At 41.7% G+C, this 20,956-nt stretch overlaps 1 protein-coding gene across 1 annotated transcript; it reads right to left on the bottom strand.

Annotated features, from left to right (window-relative positions):
• Positions 1-598: 598 nt before the first annotated feature.
• LOC138787036 (selenoprotein M-like) lies at positions 599-16,906 on the bottom strand. Its single transcript, XM_069964136.1, has 5 exons — positions 16,695-16,906; positions 16,404-16,439; positions 7,655-7,689; positions 6,763-6,841; positions 599-1,696 (listed from the first exon to the last, which is right to left on the bottom strand). The coding sequence occupies exons 1-5, from the start codon at positions 16,791-16,793 to the stop codon at positions 1,523-1,525; spliced, it is 423 nt and encodes a 140-aa protein (XP_069820237.1). The 5' UTR covers positions 16,794-16,906; the 3' UTR covers positions 599-1,522.
• Positions 16,907-20,956: the final 4,050 nt, after the last annotated feature.

Genomic DNA, 20,956 nt, shown 5'->3' with positions numbered 1-20,956 from the left:
TGGTAAAATTAAATAGGGGGAGAAAAGCCTGCGGGCTCATTTATACTGAGTCAGAAGAACTGCATAGTGACAGAATGTGGCAAGGGTGGTCACCGGGCCTTGTTGCAATGGCAACTGTGTCAACCCCTAATGCTATGCCACTGTATGCTGCATCTGACGTGGTAAATTATTGGGTTAATATCAAACTTAAAGGGAACCTGTCACCCCCCGTGCCGGGGTGACAGGCTCCCAACCCCCCGTTAGAGCCCCCTATACTCACCTGATCCCGCCGGGTCCCGCTTCTGGAGATGGTCGGGTTACGGAGATATCAGACGCTGCAGACCGGCGCGCGCGCTCCTCAGATGAGTCCAACGCTCATAGAGAATGACGGAGCGCTGGACTCTCCTGTCATTCGCTATGAGTGTTGGACTCATCTAAAGGAGTGGGTGCGCCGGGCTTCAGGCGCTGATATCTCCGTGACCCGACCATCTCCAGAATCGGGACCCGGCGGGATGACGTGAGTATAGGCTGCTCTAACGGGGGGTCAGGAGCCAGTCACCGGGGGTGACAGGTCCTCTTTAATACAACATAGAATAATCCAAATTGAGAATCAAGCAAGCACTTTTTAAAAAATTTTTATTATGAAAGTCAATGCTCTCCCAAGATGGTAAAGTAAGACCCTGACCACCACACATCAGGACGGGTTTACATCTGTTCCCAACCAGGACAGCTTGCAGCTGAGAACGTCATTCATGTCCGTAAAATGGAGGTGATCCGATCAACTCAGAGAGACGATATATCATCAGAAAACATAAACTAAGCTGATCCCAAAAACTAAGTTCTATTCCCTTCCACCTTGTTGCATCCCTGTAAACTAATTTATTCTATAGCTTATCCAGTGACCACACTCGTAAGGCTCTAGTAGTACATTCAATAACCCAGACTTGTCTTCTTTCAGATGCTGCTAGCGATAACCACAAATGTATTGCTAGTCTCATTTTTAGTGAATCAGTCTGCAAAGCCAAACCTAATGTATGCTAAATGACGGCTGTGAGACCTTGGACATCGTAAATGGAGCATTTAAAAGGAATGATCCAAGGACTACTGTGATGGCCAGGAATGGAGGAGGAGTTCAGTAGGCAAATATGGAGAAAAGAAAATCCCACAAAGAATAGAAGTATTGCACTTTTTGGCTATGTACCCACTACGGACAAATAACGTCTGTCGCGTGATCATTAATTCTGACCATAGGTAGCGTCAAACAACGGCCGTTCATGGGGCCATTAACGCAGTGGGAACCTAGCCCTTTACTGCCAGCAGAACTAATTATGAGTTTGTTCCGGACCACTTTCATGTTGGCCTTAAAAAAAATCCATCAGAGAAGAAGACAAGTTGGGTTGTTTAGTAAGTGCATTATACTGCAATGTTGTGCTCTTCAATTGCTACTTTACGTTTCTACTTCCCTTATACTTCATTTTGACCTATTCTACTATGTAAGAATTTGCACTGTATTTCCTTAACAGACAACTACTGCATGAAGCGACTACAACTCCTCCTTTGTTTCGGCTGTTTCTTTCCCTTCCGATGTCTTATGTCTTGCTGGTGCCATTTGGAATTCTGGGGGGACGGGGGAATCTGGGCTCTCCTTCTTGTAAAATCCCAGATCCTTCAATAGCTGGTTGATTTCTTTTCTTCTCATGTTGCTAAGTCCAACTCTCTGCAATAGATAATACACACCGGTTGGACTGAATTGACTAGGTTGAGCATGAAACAAAGGCTTTAAGTGCCACCCCCTAGGCAAGGGGGGCTAATATACAAATACCCAGCTAAATTACCCAGTTAAAATAAATGCTACCCATGGGACGCGGAGCTGAAGAGTCTGAAGATGTTTACAATATGTCACATCTGTTGTTCACAGGAAGAATACATCCCTCTCTATAACTCCCTCTCTATAAACCACTTGGTTCACAGGTTATTCAGTGTGACTTTTTCCCCCCTACTTCTACAATTTAGGTGATTTTATTAAATGCAGGTACTTTACACCGCATTACCGCTTTAAGTTTTATAGGTTTTATTTAGATGTGTAGCCCCAGGAACATCAGGGTATATAGTGCAGAAAATCAATGTATGAAGGGGTTATCCAGAGAAACATGGCCATTTTCTTCCAGAAGCAGCACAACTCTTGTCTTCAGTTTGATTGGGGATTTTGCAGCTCAGTTCCATTGAAGTGTATAGAGCCTAACCACACACAACCTGAGGACAGGGGTGTCACTGTTTCTGGAAGGAAATGGATGTGTTTTTCTAATCCTGGATAACCCCTTTAATGTGTCAGAAGAAGTGGTCTGTCCTGGGTCAGTGACTTAAGCCCCTATTACACGGGGCAACATTGAGGAGCAAACGAGCGCTGTCAGCGCTCTATTGCTTATCGTTCCCCACTTGCTGCCAATGTGAGTGAGTACAGGGGGGCTGCCCGGGTGATCGCTAAAGTGTCCGTGCAGCCTATAGAGCATAGTGGCGGTCTGCAGTCGCCGCTCCTATTCCACGGAGTGACGGCAGCAGATCGTTGCTATCACAGTAATTTGTCTTTCAACATGTTGAAAGACAAACGACTGCAACGATCAGCCGACATCGTTCATGTTGGCTTATCGTTGCCTTCTATCACACGGGACAATAATTGGCCGATAATTGTTCCGTGTAATAGGGCCTTTACAGAATGACATCATCTCTGATGCCTCTGGGCAGATAACAGACCCACCCTCTCCCCACCCCCAGGATTTAGATCTATTGTATCCTGTAGTTAGGCTGGTTTGCTGTGATTTTCTCAAAAAAAAAATCCCCAAACTGCCCCATTTTGCCACAATGGCATAGGTCACTGTAAAAAAAAGTGCTTAATTTTCACAGCAATAAAAAAAATTCACTTCAACTCGTATCTTTTCTGATGCCAGGAGCCTGGCTAGGTTGGTGTAAGTGGCTGAATGCAGATGAGAATTTACCACCTCTCTGCAAAGCCAGACGGGAAATTTAGGCAGTTATAGAAAATCATTTCTGTGGGGAATCAATATGGCAGAAAACCTATGCCTGCCATATCCGCTAAAACAGGTAAGCAAACACACGAACCTCTACATTATTTACTTCTGACATCATATAGTGACATGTCAGAGGTTTGTATTGGTGACGGTCCAGATGCTGAGCCCCCCCATTAATCATTACAACTAATGTAGCAGTGGATGGAATTATAATGGAGCCTATGGAACTTTTGGTAGGCAATATTGCCGGAAGTTCCCCAGGCTCCATTATAACTTCATCCACGGCTACTGTAGCAGTGAGAGCGGAGATGAAGGGGTAAAGCGTGGCTCACTATGACATGTCAGAAGTTTGTCTAAATATTAGGTACCCTTTAAAGCGAATCTGTATCATCCAAACACTTCCCTCAACCCCTCTATACCGTTCGGTAGCTCTTCCCAATACATTCCTGGTCAGGGGCCTTTCTGTATCCCGGGGCCAGTGTTCTGGGGGGGGGGACTTCTTTTAATCAGTTGGAGCAATGCTGTGGGTGGGGCCTGGAGTATCCGTGCCCTAGGCCTGCAGCGCCTCTCTCCATCCCTGAGCTAGATCTCCATGTTCTGCAGGCCTAGGGCATGGATGATCTATGCACCACCCCTTTGACACAGCGCGGTGTGGCACGGCCTGAATAAACAAAGGTTGTTTTTTTTGTTTTTTTTTTTTACCTGAAAATCGGCCCCAGGAGACAGACCCCCGGACCAGGCATGGATTGAGAAGAGTTAACAAACGGTATCTGGGGTTTGGGAGGGGTGTTCAGACACTAAAACTTCACTTTAAATTGGCCAATTTATCACTCCTAAAATACTTTGATCAAAAGTATTTACCACGATATGGACTTGAAATGGGAAAAATTCTTTCTCTAATGCTACATAGTTTTCTTACCAAAGTCAAAGCAGTAAACGTTCTTAGGGTGTGTTCACACGTACAGGATCTGCAGCAGATTTGATGGCGCTGATTTGCTTTCAATCTGCAACTTTTAAATCTGCACCATCAAATCTGCTGCAGATCCTGTATGTGTGAACGCAAACTTAACAGTTTTTTTTTAGCCCTGTGTAAAGTCAGTTTATTTTAAGCATCAATCACTTACATCTATTTCTTCATTTCTGGAGGAAAGTAGAACTAGTTGGGGATCAGCACCATTTATATACTTCATCTCAAGGTTATGGCTGGGAGACATGTTGTCAAGGTCCTAACTGGAGACTTATGTACATGTTTGCTTTGGTTGCCTGCCTAAAATGTTCTGCTTTCAAGCAGTATTCTTACCTCATTCTTACCTCAACTAGCATAGTTAAAGGGGTTGTCCAGGCTTAGAAAATCATGGCTGCTTTTTTTTTCTTTCTTTTTTTTTTTTTTTTACGAAACAGCACCTCTCCTGTCCTCAGTTGGGATTGGTTTTTTTTGCAGCACGGTTCCAACCAAGTGACTGAAACTGAAGGTTAATACTACACACAACCTGGGGCCAGGGGTGGTGGTGGTTGTGCATGAAAGTTTCTGAGCTTTTTTTAAAATCTGGATAACCTCTTTAATCTTGCCAAGTTAAAAGTAGTTAAAAGGGAACTTCGGATAAGGAAAATTTGTTTTCTATTAAAAGTACATTAAAAGTTAAATAGATGTGTTTATATAATGTATTACTGTATCTGTACGGTTCTGCCACACTGGTAGCTGATAGAAATCCAGGAAGTGAAGAAAAATGGCCTTTGTGCCAATTCACATTGTCTCCTGCTCCTTCTGCTATTCCCCCCTTAGGAGACAAATATTGGATGCCTCTGTCTCGCATTGTGTGTGTTTGCTGAGCACAGGCTGATGATGCAGACTGGGGCAGGGCGTGATGTCACAGGAGGCTTGGCTGAATCCCCCAATCCCCTGAGTGATTCACCATCGGTGAGAGAGCCAGAAGCAGGTGTTGCACTGATTTCTCTAATTGTGCAAACGTGTGCAGTGAAATTAGGGCTGTGTTCACACATGTTGGAGTGTCATTGCAGTACTGCAGCATGTTCACAAAAAAGATGCAATAACACAAGTAAATTATGCTAAATGGCAGATAGGATCAGAGCCTTAGGGTCCATTTACACATAAAGATTATCTGACAGATTATCTGCCAAATATTTAAAGCCAAAGCCAGAAACAGACTATAAACAGATCAGGTCACACAGAAATACAGATTTTTCCTCTTTTTAAATCCATTCCTGGCTTTGGCTTCAAATCTTTGTCAGATAATCTTTCTGTGTAAATGGACCCTTATTGTGAGGCTCAACTTCAAAGATAAAAGATGCTTGATCATAATATGTGCAAATATGTGCGTGGAAATGAAAAGAAAAAAGTCCTTTACTTTGTATGCTTTGTGGTGTTACAGATAAAGAATACAGTGTGGTGTTACAGGCAGAGAATACAGCGTGCTGTGTGGTGTTACAGGCAGAGAATACAGCGTGCTGTGTGGTGTTACAGGTAGAGAATACAGTGTGCTGTGTGGTGTTACAGGTAGAGAATACAGTGCGCTGTGTGATGTTACAGCTAGAGAATACAGAGTGCTGTGTGGTGTTACAGGTAGAGAATACAGCGTGCTGTGTGGTGTTACAGGTAGAGAATACAGCATGCTGTGTGGTGTTACAGGTAGAGAATATAGTACGCTGTGTGGTGTTACAGGCAAATAATACAGTGTGCTGTTACAGGTAGAGAATACAGCATGCTGTGTGGTGTTACAGGTAGAGAATACAGTGTGCTGTGTGGTGTTACAGGCAAATAATACAGTGTGCTGTTACAGGTAGAGAATACAGTGTGCTGTGTGGTGTTACAGGCAGAGAATACAGTGTGCTGTGTTGTGTTACAGGTAGAGAATACAGTGTGCTGTGTGATGTAACAGGTAGAGAATACAGTGTGCTGTGTTGTGTTACAGGTAGAGAATACAGTGCGCTGTTACAGGTAGAGAATACAGTGTGCTGTGTGGTGTTACAGGTAAAGAATACAGCATGCTGTGTGGTGTTACAGGTAGAGAATACAGCATGCTGTGTGGTGTTACAGGTAGAGAATATAGTACGCTGTGTGGTGTTACAGGCAAATAATACAGTGTGCTGTTACAGGTAGAGAATACAGCATGCTGTGTGGTGTTACAGGTAAAGAATACAGCATGCTGTGTGGTGTTACAGGTAAAGAATACAGCATGCTGTGTGGTGTTACAGGTAGAGAATACAGCGTGCTGTGTGGTGTTACAGGTAGAGAATACAGCGTGCTGTGTGGTGTTACAGGTAGAGAATACAGTGTGCTGTGTGGTGTTACAGGTAGAGAATACAGTGTGCTGTGTGGTGTTACAGGTAGAGAATACAGTGTGCTGTGTGGTGTTACAGGTAGAGAATACAGTGTGCTGTGTGGTGTTACAGGTAGAGAATACAGTGTGGTGTTACAGGTAGAGTATACAGCGTGCTGTTTGGTGTTACAGGTAGTAACTGTGTGCTATGTGGGTCATGAAGTACTGCAAATAATTCAGTAACGCAATGAAACTGCAATGTGTGAACACAGCCTAGATGTTCTGAAACAGATTTGGGCAGGGTGGAGGACTGTGATGAACAGCTGAGGGAAAGCATTGCATTCTGGAACCAGTACTGCATTCTGGGATCTGATCAACCAGGAAGTACAGAAACACAAAACAAAAACAAAAAAAAACCAAATAGATTTTTTTTTTTAGCGGTGTATAAAGTCAGCTTATTTTATGCACCCATCACTTACATCTATTTCTTCATATCTGGAGGAAAGCAGAACTAGTTCGGGATCAGCACCAGGTATATGCTTCATCTCAAGGTTATGACTCGGAGACATGTTGTCAAGGTTCTAACTGGAGACTTGTGTACAGGACATGTTTGCTTTGGTTGCCTGCATAAAATGTTCTGCTTTCAAGCAGTATTCTTACCTCAACTAACAAAGTTAAAGGGGTTGTCCAGGCTTAGAAAAACATGGCTGTTTTTTGTTGTTGTTTTTTCTTTTAGAAACTGCACCTCCTGTCCTTAGTTTCGATTGTGTGTTTTTGCAGCACGGTTCCAACCTAGTGAATAAAACTGAATGGTAATACTACACACAGCCTGGGGCCAGGGGTGGTGGTGGTTGTGCATGAAAGTATCTGAGCTTTTTCTTAATCTGGATAACCCCTTTAATCTTGCTAAGTTAAAGAGAATGTACCAGTACAAGCAGTAAACAAATATTTTCAAACGACCCGCTCAACGCTGACATGCAGTTTCTGATGGCGCCATCTGTTCTCCAAACTGCAGCCTTGTTAGCAAGATCTGGTCTGGTTTCTATATATGCAAATTAAGTACTTTGGTGCACTGGAGGCCCCAGTACCCCTATATCTCCTCTCCGGGGTGACACGCGCCTTACACACAAGAACTATCCTCAGTGCTTGTAAAGCCATAAAAGAGTGATGTTAAAATATTGCCTCAACCCCACTCCTTATAACTTGTAAGTTTTTGGGAGCAGGGTCCTCATTCCTCTTGTTCCAGTAATTGGTGTGTAGTTCTATAATGTCTGTTTATCTACCTCAGAATTTGTTAGCGCAATATAAATAAACATTGTTATTAAATATTACTATACTTATAGGAAAATTTATATCCGTTGTGAAGGATACTAAAGAGGGATGTCCTCCTGGACGAAGGCCTTCACCTGCAAAAACATAAAATTAAAAAATCACGGTTATTTAAGGACTACAATATTTTATTACTGGTAGGATTAACAACTTTAAAAAAAAAAAAAAAAAATTCTTTTAGAAAATAAAACAAAAACAAAATTGGCCACCTCAAGATGCCTCCAGAAATACCCAACATGCGCTTCCTGTTATGCAGACCAGGTTAGGACTTCTACCTGAATCCAATATGTTAGCGTTAAGCACTACATCTCAGATGGGGTAACTAGCAGAGAACCAAATCCATCCAAATTCTTCAACCATTGCTTATCAAATGGCGCACGCTCTGGCTCGGACAAACCAGAGCACGATCAAGGTTTGCTCATTTCTAGTAACTAGACGTCAACATTTATTAGAATGAATTGTCATTGCACTTAAAAGAGTTTGGAGTATTTTTGGCAGCAGAGGCTAAAACAGGACCAGACAGTCGTCCTATTACCTGTGCCTCCTAGCCATATGCAAACTTTGTGATGTTGGGATCTACAATCTGTGTTACCATTACATGCTTTCCAGATTAAACTAGATAGGAACTGTGAGGGACTGGGGCAGTATGGATGTCTGCACTGGACAAGGTGAAAAAGCTATAAGCTAAAAGGAACTTAATAGAAGTCATAGTTGTACATTTGACAGCATGAATAGCAAGTATAGATGAGCGCCCGGGGACCCCCTGGAAAGCATGGATACAGCCATAGCTGTCCATTTTTTCATAATTATCCATATTTTCCAGCTGGTCCCCGGGCGGTATCCTCCCTTTGCACAGAGGCAGCAGCCTGAGGGAGATGAGTGCAGATTAGCTTTGCTTCGTAAGGGCACGTTCACACGTGAACCCCATTTTTGGGGCTGCTTGACGGCAGTTTTATTTTGACAGCCTTCATTTTGTGGTAAAATAATGGCCATTAGTTCAAACCAACAGCTGTTATTCCACAAATAACATCCGTTGTTTTGAAATATAGATAGTTATTTGGCAAAATGATGGTCTGCCAAAAAAATCCATCACACCGCCATGGCTATACACAGATACTATGGCTTCAGCTATACACAGATAAGCTCACAGACAGTATTTTTGCTCAGTATTTTGGTCCTCATATTGCAACCAAAACCAGAAGTGGATTGAAACACAGGCTATGTTTACACACTGTTGAAATTTAGTGGATGGCCATCATTTTATGACAAACAATGTCCGTTATTTCAAAATAACGCCAATTACTTGCTATTAAATGATGGCTATCCACTAAATTCCAACAGTGTGTGAACATAGACTTCCTGAGGGAGATTTATCAAACATGGTGTAAAGTGAAACTGGCTCTGTTGCCCCTAGCAACCAATCAGATTCCACCTTTCATTCCTCACAGACTCTTTGGAAAATGAAAGGTGGAATCTGATTGGTTGCTAGGGGCAACTCAGCCAGTTTCACTTTACACCATGTTTGATAACTCTCCCCCTATGTGTTTTTAATCAACTCCTGGTTTTGGTTGCAATATGATGGCCAAAATACTGTGTGAGCATAGCCATACTATGACTTGGAATTTTTCGAGCAAGCACAAGTAGCCGATTTATTGCTCACCATGAAATGTTACATTATTACAATAAGCCCGGTTATTGTGCTCTTTATATTGCATTTAGTGTGTCTCTTAGAGATGTTCTTCACATTTCCTTTGTTTGCTATGCAGTTTATAATTTCAGCTTAATTTCAGCTTCTGTTTCTTTTTTTTCTTTCATGTTTTTTTTCCAAGCAAATGAAGTCGAATTCAGGAAATCCTGAATATTTTATACGGTTTGACATTTGTGACTGACCCTTTAATGGAGCATTATTGTAGCTGCGGCAGAGTAGGATTTGTTCCCAGGGAATGTACCTCAGTGAGCGGCCTTTTATTCCTTTTAATGGATCCCGGTGATTAGAATGGTGCTTTTTACTTCCATGTTCATCATAAATCTAACTATATATTCAGCAGCAGCGATAGAACCTCCTGACTCTGTCCTATAGACCATACATTGATTTGCATCTGTTTATGCACACAGCTTTCTAGGCGACATTATTAGTCAATTATTATCTAAAACCAACAGCCTTACATATACATTGTGGTTAGTAAACGTGAAATGTCCTACTATTCCTTTAAAGTGTCACTGTCGTTTTATTTTTTTTTTTTTTTTTGCAGAAATCAATAGTCCAGGCGATTTTAAGAAACTTTGTAATTGGGTTTATTAGGCAAATCTGCCATTATATGCATTCAAAAAGACTTTCCCCAGGTCCCCCCCTCCTCTCCCTCCTCCTCTCTCATTCACTGCTCATTATAAGGAAATCACGACTTTTACATCAGATGTGCCATGTCTGTTCTATGGTGGGGGGAGGAGGGAGATTAGTCGCCAGGAGAAAGCAGAGAACAAAGGATTACACAGCGGGAACTGCCTGAAAGCCGCTATTCAAAGGTAAGAGAGGTCGGTGCTGACTGTCAGAGGAGATAGCCCAGTGATGTAGCTGTAAAATAACAGTCCTGTTTTGGTGCCTCATCTCCCTCCACCCTTCCCCTCTCCACAGAGCACAATGAAGACAGGGGGAGAGCTTCAAACTGCTTTTTCATGATAAAAAATGCATTTTTCAGCTAATAAACCCAATTATGTTTCTTAAAGTCGCCTGTACTGTTGATTTCTGCAACAAAAAAAAAATAAATGACAGGTACACTCTAAATGCTGTGTAATTTACTGCAACCTATTGTTCCAAGCTGGAGACAGGTGAATAACACCTGGTCTTTTTACATTTAAGATTACATTTTACATCTAGTATTTGTTCCTTTAAGAAAGATTCCCGGTTTGCACAGCTCCTTTGCAAATTGCAGGTCTCCTGGGCCAAGCTCATTGGGGAGATACTGCTATACTGCTAGTGGGAGCATAATAAGCCATCACTTGGGAATATGAGGCTTCACTTACAGCTCCTGGGCTCCAGGGAGACATATGTGCCAGGGCCTCCCAGCTACTATGTATACTTTATAATACCAATATCTTCTCTTGTGCTAGAGGGGCTTCTTATACCTCGCAGGCATCATGGAGTTTCCCTATTAGGATATATTTACATTTTTACAATTTGCATGCAAATGTTGTGGTATATGTCAGCAAGCCAGGGGAACAAGATGCAAATGTATACCAAAGCATGCCCTATTGCAGACAAGGGCTACCTTCCGCCCTCCAGCTGTTGCAAAACTACAATTCCCATCATGCCTGGACAGCCGAAGCTAAAGCTTCGGCTGTCCAGGCATGATGGGAATTGTAGTTTTGCAACAGCTGGAGGGTGGAAGGTTCCCCATACCTACCCTATTATATTCGCTTTAATGTACCGAATATATTCTAAAAGTCACTACATTCAATTGTCAAAGTATACCGTTGTTTTGTAGGACATAAAGGGGTACTTTCTTCCAGAGACAACACGATTATTTTCTCCAGTTCAGGTGTGATTTGCAATTAAAGTTGTATTCCGGCAAAAATCTTTCAAATCAACTGGTTTCAGAAAGCTATACAAATTTGTAATTTACTTCTATTTAAAAATTTCCAGTACTTATCAGCTGCTGAATGTCCTGTGCTCTCTGCCGCCACCTCTGTCCAAGACAGAAACTATCCACAGATGGAGAGCTTTTTAATAGGGATTTTGTACTGTTCCCATCTCGAGTAGAGGTGGCAGCAGAGAGCACTGTGTCAGATTTGAAAGAATCCACCACTTCCTGCAGGACATACAGCAGCTGATAAGTACTGGAAGATGAGATTTTTTAAATACAAGCCATATACAAATCAATATAACTTTTTGAAACCAGTTTATTTGAAAGAAAAAAAAAATTGTTGAAGTACCCCTCTAAGTACCATTCACCTCAATGCAAAACCCCAACCAAACTATAGACAGACAAGAGTTGTGCTGTCTCTGGAAAAAAATGGCTATGTTTATTTTAATTTTTTGAACGTTGGATAACCCCTTTAAAAAAATTTTTTTAACCTGTTTTGAAAAACAAGGATGCAATCGCAAATGTGCCAAAAAAAGTCACTTTTAGGTTATGTTCACACAATGTAAAAATAATAGCAAATAACTGCTGTTATTTGTTGTTGTTTTTACATTGTGGGAACATTCAGCACACTGCAAACCATGCAGCCCGCTGTGCTGTGGTATACATTAGAATCTCGTTCTCCCGGTCCGCCAATGTATACAACAAAATGGGCATCTTATTAAGCGGGAGCCCACCTTTAATATATCCAACCCCTGTGAGACAACCCTTCTGTTGCTTATGTCAGAAACAAAGGGCGAAATTACTGAATATCTAACCTCCCTTTGAGTTAACGCTTTTTTTTCCTGCTAACTTTTGTTCATATGAAAAAAAACTGCATTGAAGACGATAAACAATGTAGGTGATTGGGGAAATGATTTTCCATTCATGTTTTTTTTGTTGCTTTTAAACCCACACAGTTGTTAGTTTACTGAGCCCTGAGCATTGTGTTTCTGTATACAGGGTCCATAGGCAACTTGTTCTATTCTATAACTACAGAGACATCAGTATAATAGAATAGAAGAACATGTGACATTGCTGAGCTCCCCCCACGTCACACATTTCCCATATATCAATACTATGTTCAGTGTTATCAATCCTGTTAACAAAATTTCATGAAATTTGAGGGGGGAGAGAATATCAACGGGACAGTCAAATGTGTGAACCAATTAATATACTGTACACACAATTCAGAGGGACTTTGTAAAACCTACTTACTAGAGATGAGCGAACCTGGAGCATGCTGGAGTCCATCCGAACCCGAACATTCGGCATTTGATTAGCAGGGGCTGCTGAACTTGGATAAAGCCCTAAGGCTATCTGGAAAAGATGGATATAGTCATTGGCTGTATCCATGTTTTCCAGACAACCTTAGAGCTTTATCCAACTTCAGCAGCCCCAGCTAATCAAATACCGAACGTTCGGGTTCGGATCGACTCAAACCCGAACCCGGTTCGCTCATCTCTACGTACTTACCCTTTCAAGCTTATCCCTTCCCACCTCCACTTCCAAAACTGACTCATTGGAGGGTGACAGCCTGCTCAGGCAATCACTGTTATAATATGTTATCACCATGGGCAGCAACATATCAAAAGTTATTATTGAGTGGAATACCCCTTTAACCTAGGTATTCTGAACAGCATGATAATAACTAGACATGGTTACTAAAAACACTATTTCTAGTTATTTCTCTTCCTGGGAAAGTTGGGTGACAAAGTAAATTGCCATCATTCCAGCTATGTCAGGAGTTGTCATACGTTATCTAGATTCTAGTTCTGTTGCAATATATAAGCAGGGGAGGCCTTGTTGCAGACATAAGGATGGTGAATATGCAAGAGTCTGAGGGTGTTCACAGCCATAGCCAAGAATGGACTTAGGAAGAGGAGACGTCTCAGTCTTTCTTTTCTACATGTCCTATTATTCATGATCTCTTCCTGGCCTTGTATTTGTTACCAGCAATTAAAAAACCTAAACATGTGAACACACTTCTATGTTCAATCTCCTGTGAAAGGAGTGATAGGAGCCTTATTGTTGGTCACACAGCTTTCTACACTAGTAATGTAAAGACCAAAAAATAGGTGAATATTGGAGGACTGCTCAGTACCTGACATTCACTAATAATTCTACATGTTTATTTTGTGCACTTTAAGGCTATGTTAACACAGTGTATAGACAACGGCCGCTCTTTGACATTTTCCATATTACCAAAATTTTTATTTCAATCAGAATGCGGGCACATTTGAGTGTACCTGCAATCCAAATCACTGTAGAACTCAATGCAATGTACGACCGTCAGATTGGCCATACATCGTAGGAACAACGGACTTTATTCCTGCATTACCGGCCACAAATAATTGGGGAACAACGGCAGTTGTTCAATACAGTGTATGAACAACAGCCGTTGTTTCCATAAAGTGCAACGTAGTGTATTATTTTAAGGCAAGAAGTCCGTTGTTTTAATTGCCAACAATGGCTGTTCTTGTCTTAAAAATACACTGTGTGAGTATAGCCTAAAGCTATAGCAATACAGCTGTATTTTCAATGTAATAATGTCCTCTATTACCTATTAAAGTCAATGAAAAATGACCGGTAGTTCACACACTATATGAAATAGCAGCTACTGTATTTTTCTTTTATTTTACTTTGTGTGAACATAGCCTAAGGGTTAATGCAAAATAACGTCCATTGTTTGATAATGATGGACGCAAATAATGACGGCACCATTGTAAAACAACAGCTGTTATTTTGCATAAAAAGACATTGTGGGAACACAGCCTTATTCTGCACTTTTTTACGCTTTTTCCTGCAAGACATCAATATGAAGAAAAGCACAAAAAATACTGTACCCACAGAAAACACAGAAATTACTTTTTTTTACACCTGTAAAAATTAAATAAAACAATATGTCGACTGGGCAGCGCTTCCTGTTAAATTCAATGGCGAATGCCTTACGGATGGAAAATAGTCATATTGTGAATACGAGTGCTTTTATGCATTGAAATACACTGTGTGAACATAGCCAACGACTCCAGCATTGCACATTAGTTCTCCTATGGAAATTCATTGTTTAACTGCAGATCCTGAATAACAACTTCTGTCTAATAAAGAATCCTCAAATCTGTTTTACAGGGCGACTTTTATCTTAGACATGACCTAAAAGTGAATTATGTGTTTTATTAGAGTTCTGTACTAGCTGTAGGGAGGTGTCATGTTCTGCTTTATTACAGCTATAATACATGTGCTCTCACCACTCTGGTACTGCAATACAGCCGTATATCTACACTGGCAGAATCACATTGACAAGAGCAGTTACCCCTCTCAATGCAATGACCATATGTAAAATATAAGGACGTGGAAAGTCTCAACTACCATGGCGACAATGTTAGGACTATCATAGTGATGGTTTGGCATCATTATACTGGCAGCAGGTTCTGCGAGGAAAGGGTGGAAGGGTAGGATGTAAGTGACAGCTGTTATCTGTCCCTCTGTACACCTTACAGTGATGGATGGATTATAGATATGACATAGATATTGTAGATAGATACTGTAGATAGATATGAAGAATAGATAGATACTATAAATAGATACGATAGATACTGTAGATAGATATGAAGAAAAAATAGATACTATAGATATAAAGGATAGATACTATAGATAGATATGAAGAACAGAGCTACTATAGATAGATGGATACTGTAGATAGATATGAAAAATAGATACATCAGATAAATAGAGTATTGACATTTTCTTCTGAACTGTTGATTTTTTTTTTTTTTTTTTTTTTTTGGGGGGGGGGGGGGGGGTCTTTTTGTTTCTAGATAGCAGTAAGATGCTAAGTAGTTACATATCCATTTGGTTTTTTTCCTATTGATGTTCAGTGTGCATAGTTGCACAAAATCAATTTAAACAAAAATAAAGATAAAGCGTACATCTGTTAGTGAGTTTGTTCAAAGACAGCACTGCACATAAACTGCATAAAAGCATTTGAAAGAATTTTGCCAGCTCTAGGGTGGTGAAGTGTAGGCCAAATATTTTCAAAAAGAATGAACAGCTATTGCATATTTTTTCAATTTATCCATCTATTTATATAGACTCCCACATACATATTATACCCTCCCACATTCATACCCATATATTTTCTGTAAGTAGACAATTTTCATGTTTACCAAACAAAAAAAAAGTGTGTATATGTATATATTTTTTGTTCCTTAAACATGTAAAAATAGTCTAAAGATCATCAAGTGGTTAAACAGCTTTTTGTTTTAGTCCAGTGTGTAAGCCCTCAGGTGCCCATTGCATCCCCAGGTTTTATCTCGGCTTTAGTTCCCACACTACCTGTATAGGGTTAATTAAATACATATACTGACCTCTCCCCAAATACCAAGTTTTCCCATTGTACATAAATTCACCCCATGTAGCATAAGCTTAAAAACCCATATGGCTTCCCTTCATGCGTAACAGCTGGAAAGATCTTCCACCCTTATACTAGATCAGGTATCACCTGGGCACCACTAAGATCCATATCCAGAATACTTCATGTAGGACACTAAGGTCTTGACACTAAGGGGGGCATAACCTAAGTATATGATGGTGGGACAAGCAGTAAAAGGGACGTAACCTAAGTATATGATGGTGGGACAAGCAGTAAAAGAGACGTTACCTAAGTATATGATGGTGGGACAAGCAGTAAAAGGGACGTTACCTATGTATATGATGGTGGAACAAGCAGTAAAAGGGACGTTACCTATGTATATGATGGTGGGACAAGCAGTAAAAGGGACGTTACCTAAGTATATGATGGTGGGACAAGCAGTAAAAGGGACGTTACCTAAGTATATGATGGTGGGACAAGCAGTAAAAGGGACGTTACCTAAGTATATGATGGTGGGACAAGCAGTAAAAGGGACGTTACCTATGTATATGATGGTGGGACAAGCAGTAAAAGGGACGTTACCTATGTATATGATGGTGGGACAAGCAGTAAAAGGGACGTTACCTAAGTATATGATGGTGGGACAAGCAGTAAAAGGGACGTTACCTATGTATATGATGGTGGAACAAGCAGTAAAAGGGACGTTACCTAAGTATATGATGGTGGGACAAGCAGTAAAAGGGACGTTACCTAAGTATATGATAGTGGGACAAGCAGTAAAAGGGAAGTAACATGTTCTTACCTCTTTAAGTCTGTTCAGCTGTCATCCACCACAACTCTGTGCAGGAAAGAAAGAAAGGTTAGAGATCGGCGCTCTTTGGGCTCCGCCAGATGTTGCATTGTAGATGTCTATGGTAGGGAAAGGGTTACAGAGGTACTTCTGATCCTCTATTAATAATCCCTACTCCCAGTGATTCCTGTCTGACTTTGTAGAGTGGATATATAAGCAATGAGAACATGTAGTGTAATGTATGCAGCTTTCCCCATTGTAACTGACAGCCCAGATGTGAGCGGACACTAGGACCCTACTCACCTCAACTTTGGCCTTTGCCATGTTCTGTAACTTGTTCCAGTCAATCTGGTAGCCCAGCAAGGGCTGGAAAAGACCAACTAACAGCAATAGCTGCCACATTTTGGGAATCAGCTGTAAGCCTGAGAGAGAAGAAGAAGCAGCAGCAGTCACACAAGGAAGTAGAGGAGGAATGTGTATGTATGTCTGCCACGTCAGTGAGTGTGCTGGATGAGGAGGGGACACAATGAGGCAGAGGAGGGCGGACCCCCCCCCCTCGCCTCCTCTGCCCCAGGAGAATGGACACATAATGAGAGCTCTCCATGGCCAGGGCTTCACTTACATCACGCTGTGCACAGCTGGGAAACACGCATTAGACATATGTTACCATATTGCATTATATTATACCTGCAGCTCTCTATACTGTATTGGAACCATGCTGCCCCTACCCCATTTACCCAATGGCTGGGTTCACACTACGTTTTTGCAAACAACAGATTGAAAAATGGATACATTTGTGTGCATGTGTTTTGGTCGTTTTTTTTCCATTATAAAAAAAAAAATGGATCAAACTAATTTTCACTCACCCACATTTTTGTGTGCGTTATAAAAACTGATGGGTTTTGATCCAACTTTTTTTATAATGCAACTCAAGGGGGAAAAAAACGAATCAAAACACATCTTTTTTTTAACGTACACAAAATTTCAGTTTCACGTTTTTGTGTAGGTTAAAAAAATCCATCTTTTATAATGGAAGTCAATGGAAAAAAAATGGATCAACACGCATGCACACAAATGCATCCGTTTGTTTATGCAAAACTTGATTTAAAGAATGGATTGCCAAAATGTAGTGTGAACCCAGCCTAAGAAATAATATAAAGAAAAAAACAATTGTGAGTAACTGAACACATGCTGTTACCAAATGAAAACGGAGTGACAACCAAAATGACCCATATGCTGCAACTATTGTTGTCACCCAGATTTTCTTGGATGACGGGGAATCTATGAAATAGTCTCTTGCTTTTATATCTCAGTATTAAGCAGGGTTCACACACAGTATTTTTACTCAGTATTTTGCAACCAAAACCAGGAGTGGATAGAAAACACAGAAAGGCTATGCTCACACATTAAAATTTAGTGGATGGCCGTCATTTAATGGCAAAAAATTGCAGTTGTTTTAAAATAACAGCCGTTATTTGCCATTAAATGACGGCCGTCCACTGAATCTCAACAGTGAGTGAGCATAGCCTTTCTGTATTTTCCATCCACTCCTGGTTTTGGTTGCAAAATACTAAGCAAAAATACTGTGTGGGAACATAGCCTTATAGTAGATTGGATAGTTAAGAGTATGTTGACCCTGGAGCAGTCATTTTCTATGGATGTCGGACTCATCTCTCCTGCTTTGCATAAGGCGCGCACTCCGCTTCGGGCCGTGATTTCTCCGCCCAGGGACCGGATCCAGCAGCGAGACTCCGAGGGATGGTTACCTATGCCGGGCTCCGCCACGACATCCCAACTGACAGGTTCCCTTTAAAATGAGAGAAAACTAAAGGCTTTGTGGGTCTTGGAGGATGAAGATTAAAAAAAAGTCTGTTTAATTAAACAACCAAGATTCTACAGTGCATCTGGACCGTAACCCATCTATGGTCACTTTATTAAAGGAGAAGTCTGGCGCGTTATAAAATCATGAAATTATAAAAACAAGTTCTAACTAGAGATGAGTGAACCTGGAGCATGCTCGAGTCCATCCGAACCCGAACTTTTGGTATTTGATTAGCGGGGGCTGCTCAAGTTGGATAAAGCCCTCAGGCTATGTGGAAATCATGGATATAGTTATTGGCTGTATCCATGTTTTCCAGAGAACCTTAGAGCTTTATCGAAGTTCAGAAGCCCCCGCTAATCAAATGCCGATCGTTCGGGTTCAGATGGACTTGAACCCGAACCCGATTCGCTCATCTCTAGTTCTAACTCCCCATGCCAGCAGTGAGTAGCGGGACCGGCGTTTGGGCCCCCCGCAAGAAGGCATTTTCCCTTGAGTTGTGATGACGTCATGACTTTTGGGGGGGTGGGGGTGGCCGGCCTGTCCTGGCTGATGGACTGGCTGCTCAGCCAATCAGGGACTGGAGCGGCATCCCCAGTCGTGACAGCTCCGGAGATCCTGGAGCCCGGCAGGGGTCCCACGCCTGGTCCTTCCACTCACCGTGAGCACAGGGAGAGGTTAAATCAAAATGGAAGAAAAATTGAAAAGAGGGCACTCACTATTAAAATTGTCGTCTTTACTTCATTTTCTTCTTTAAAACGCCCGTGCAGCTAGGAACGGGGACGCCAGCACCTGTAGAACGCCGGACGCATCTGTAGAAGCACGAATCACGTGTGAAACAGCTGTCTCGGGCGTTTTAAAGAAGAAAAAGAAATGAAGACGACAATTTTAATGGTGAGTGCCCTCTTTTCAATTTTTCTTTCATTTTGATTTTGCATCAATTTTTTTCTTTGATTAGAGTGAGCACCACAAAAATTATAATTCCACTCCCTGCATTTTTTTTCCCATGGCTCCTGTGTGAGTACTGTGGTAGTACCAACCGCTGTGTACTTGTAATCAATTTTCCCCCAGACGGATTTTATAATCTGCCGGACTTCTCCTTTAAATATGTTAAATCTATAATACTAAATTGGACTATTGCATCCAAGTTTTACTACAGTCCATCCAATGCTGTTTGCACCCAGTAGTAGCAGTAGACACCCTGTATTACACTGTGGGGGTCATAGAGCAGGAACAGACTGAGAAAGTGTGGAAACCTTCTTATATACAGGCAGAGCATAACATACTTTATAGCTTACACCTTATGTGCAGTGTTTGATAGTATACCATTTCATATATCCCTGTTCCCGCTTACAGTGACAGAATACTACGCACACATTATGCATAGCTGCTTCTATGTGATTTCCAGCTATTGCCATTGAGGAAATGGTTAATCAGCCTGGCTGTTGTTTTTAGATGGCCAAAGCTTTCCAACCAGCTGTGATCAGATCACCAGAGAGGATTTATTTCAAGCCTGAAGTTTCAGCTTATGGTACAGGCAGCCACGTGATCCAAGAAAACTGTGGGAAAATAGGTCAGAATATGGATATAGTTTTTCATGGTATTAATTCTAGTGGAAAAAGATGACAAACAAGTCGGCGGTTGCTTAGCAGCGATGCAGAGTGAAATCCACACCGTAAGCATTGTCTGATAATTGATAGCTTTGATTTGTTAATGGGCTGTATGCATTCTGCGGCCGTAAATACAATGACAGGCCGATACAAAAAGACATAAAAACTAGAATAGACAAAAAAAAAAAAGTCAATGTCGTCTATAGCAACTGATTATTTTCAAGTCTGCTCCATGACATGATCCAGCGACCATCTTCTTTCTGACAGGGTAGTAAAGATGTGTGTTATGCATCCCATGATGTTACATTTCCTTAGATGACATGCACACATCCATGGTATATAGTCTGCATGCCGGCTGTATACCATGGACTGCACCCGTGACCCCTTATGGAACCATCGGCATCATGAGTTATTATGATGCAGGGAGCGCTGAAACAGTTAAAGTTCTATGCTGCTGAACTGACAGCTGTGTCAGTACTGGAGCACGGAGCTTTAAAGCGACTCTGTACCCACAATCTGTCACCCCCAAACCGCTTGTACCTTCGGATAGCTGCTTTTAATCCAAGATCTGTCCTGGGGTCTGTTCGGCAGGTGATGCAGTTATTGTCCTAAAAAACAACTTTTAACTTGGCAGCCCCGTGCCCAAAGGGCGTGGCCTGGGTTGTCTCTGTATTAGGCTGGCACACCCTCTCTGTCCCTCCTCCCCACCCTCTTCATCATTAGGAATGCTCCAGCCAGGTATTCTCCTATTCCTCACTTGTCTGAACACTACACAGGTGCCTTCATGATCTAGCCCATGTGCCGTGCTCACACAGGTGATGAATAGTGGAAAATCTGCCTGGAGCAGGAGGGACAGAGAGGTTGTGCCAGCCTAATGCACATACACTCTAGGCCACGCCAGTTTAACACAGGGCTGCAAGTTTAAAAGTTGTTTTTTAGGACAATAACTGCATCACCTGCCGAATGGACCCCAGGACAGATCTTGGATTAAAAGCAGCTATCCGAAGGTACAAGCGGTTTTGGGGGGGGGGGGGGGGTCAGATTGTGGGTACAGAGTCACTTTAACTGTTTTGGAGCACCCTGCATCATAATAAATTATGATGCCGAGAGTTTCATAAGGGGTCAAGGGTGCAGTC

The sequence above is a fragment of the Dendropsophus ebraccatus genome, chromosome 3 (assembly GCF_027789765.1).
Source record: "Dendropsophus ebraccatus isolate aDenEbr1 chromosome 3, aDenEbr1.pat, whole genome shotgun sequence".
NCBI classification, from domain to species: Eukaryota; Metazoa; Chordata; class Amphibia; order Anura; family Hylidae; genus Dendropsophus; species Dendropsophus ebraccatus.
The sequence above is the reverse complement of the archived record's forward strand: the minus strand, read 5'-3'. Positions and strand labels throughout refer to the sequence as shown.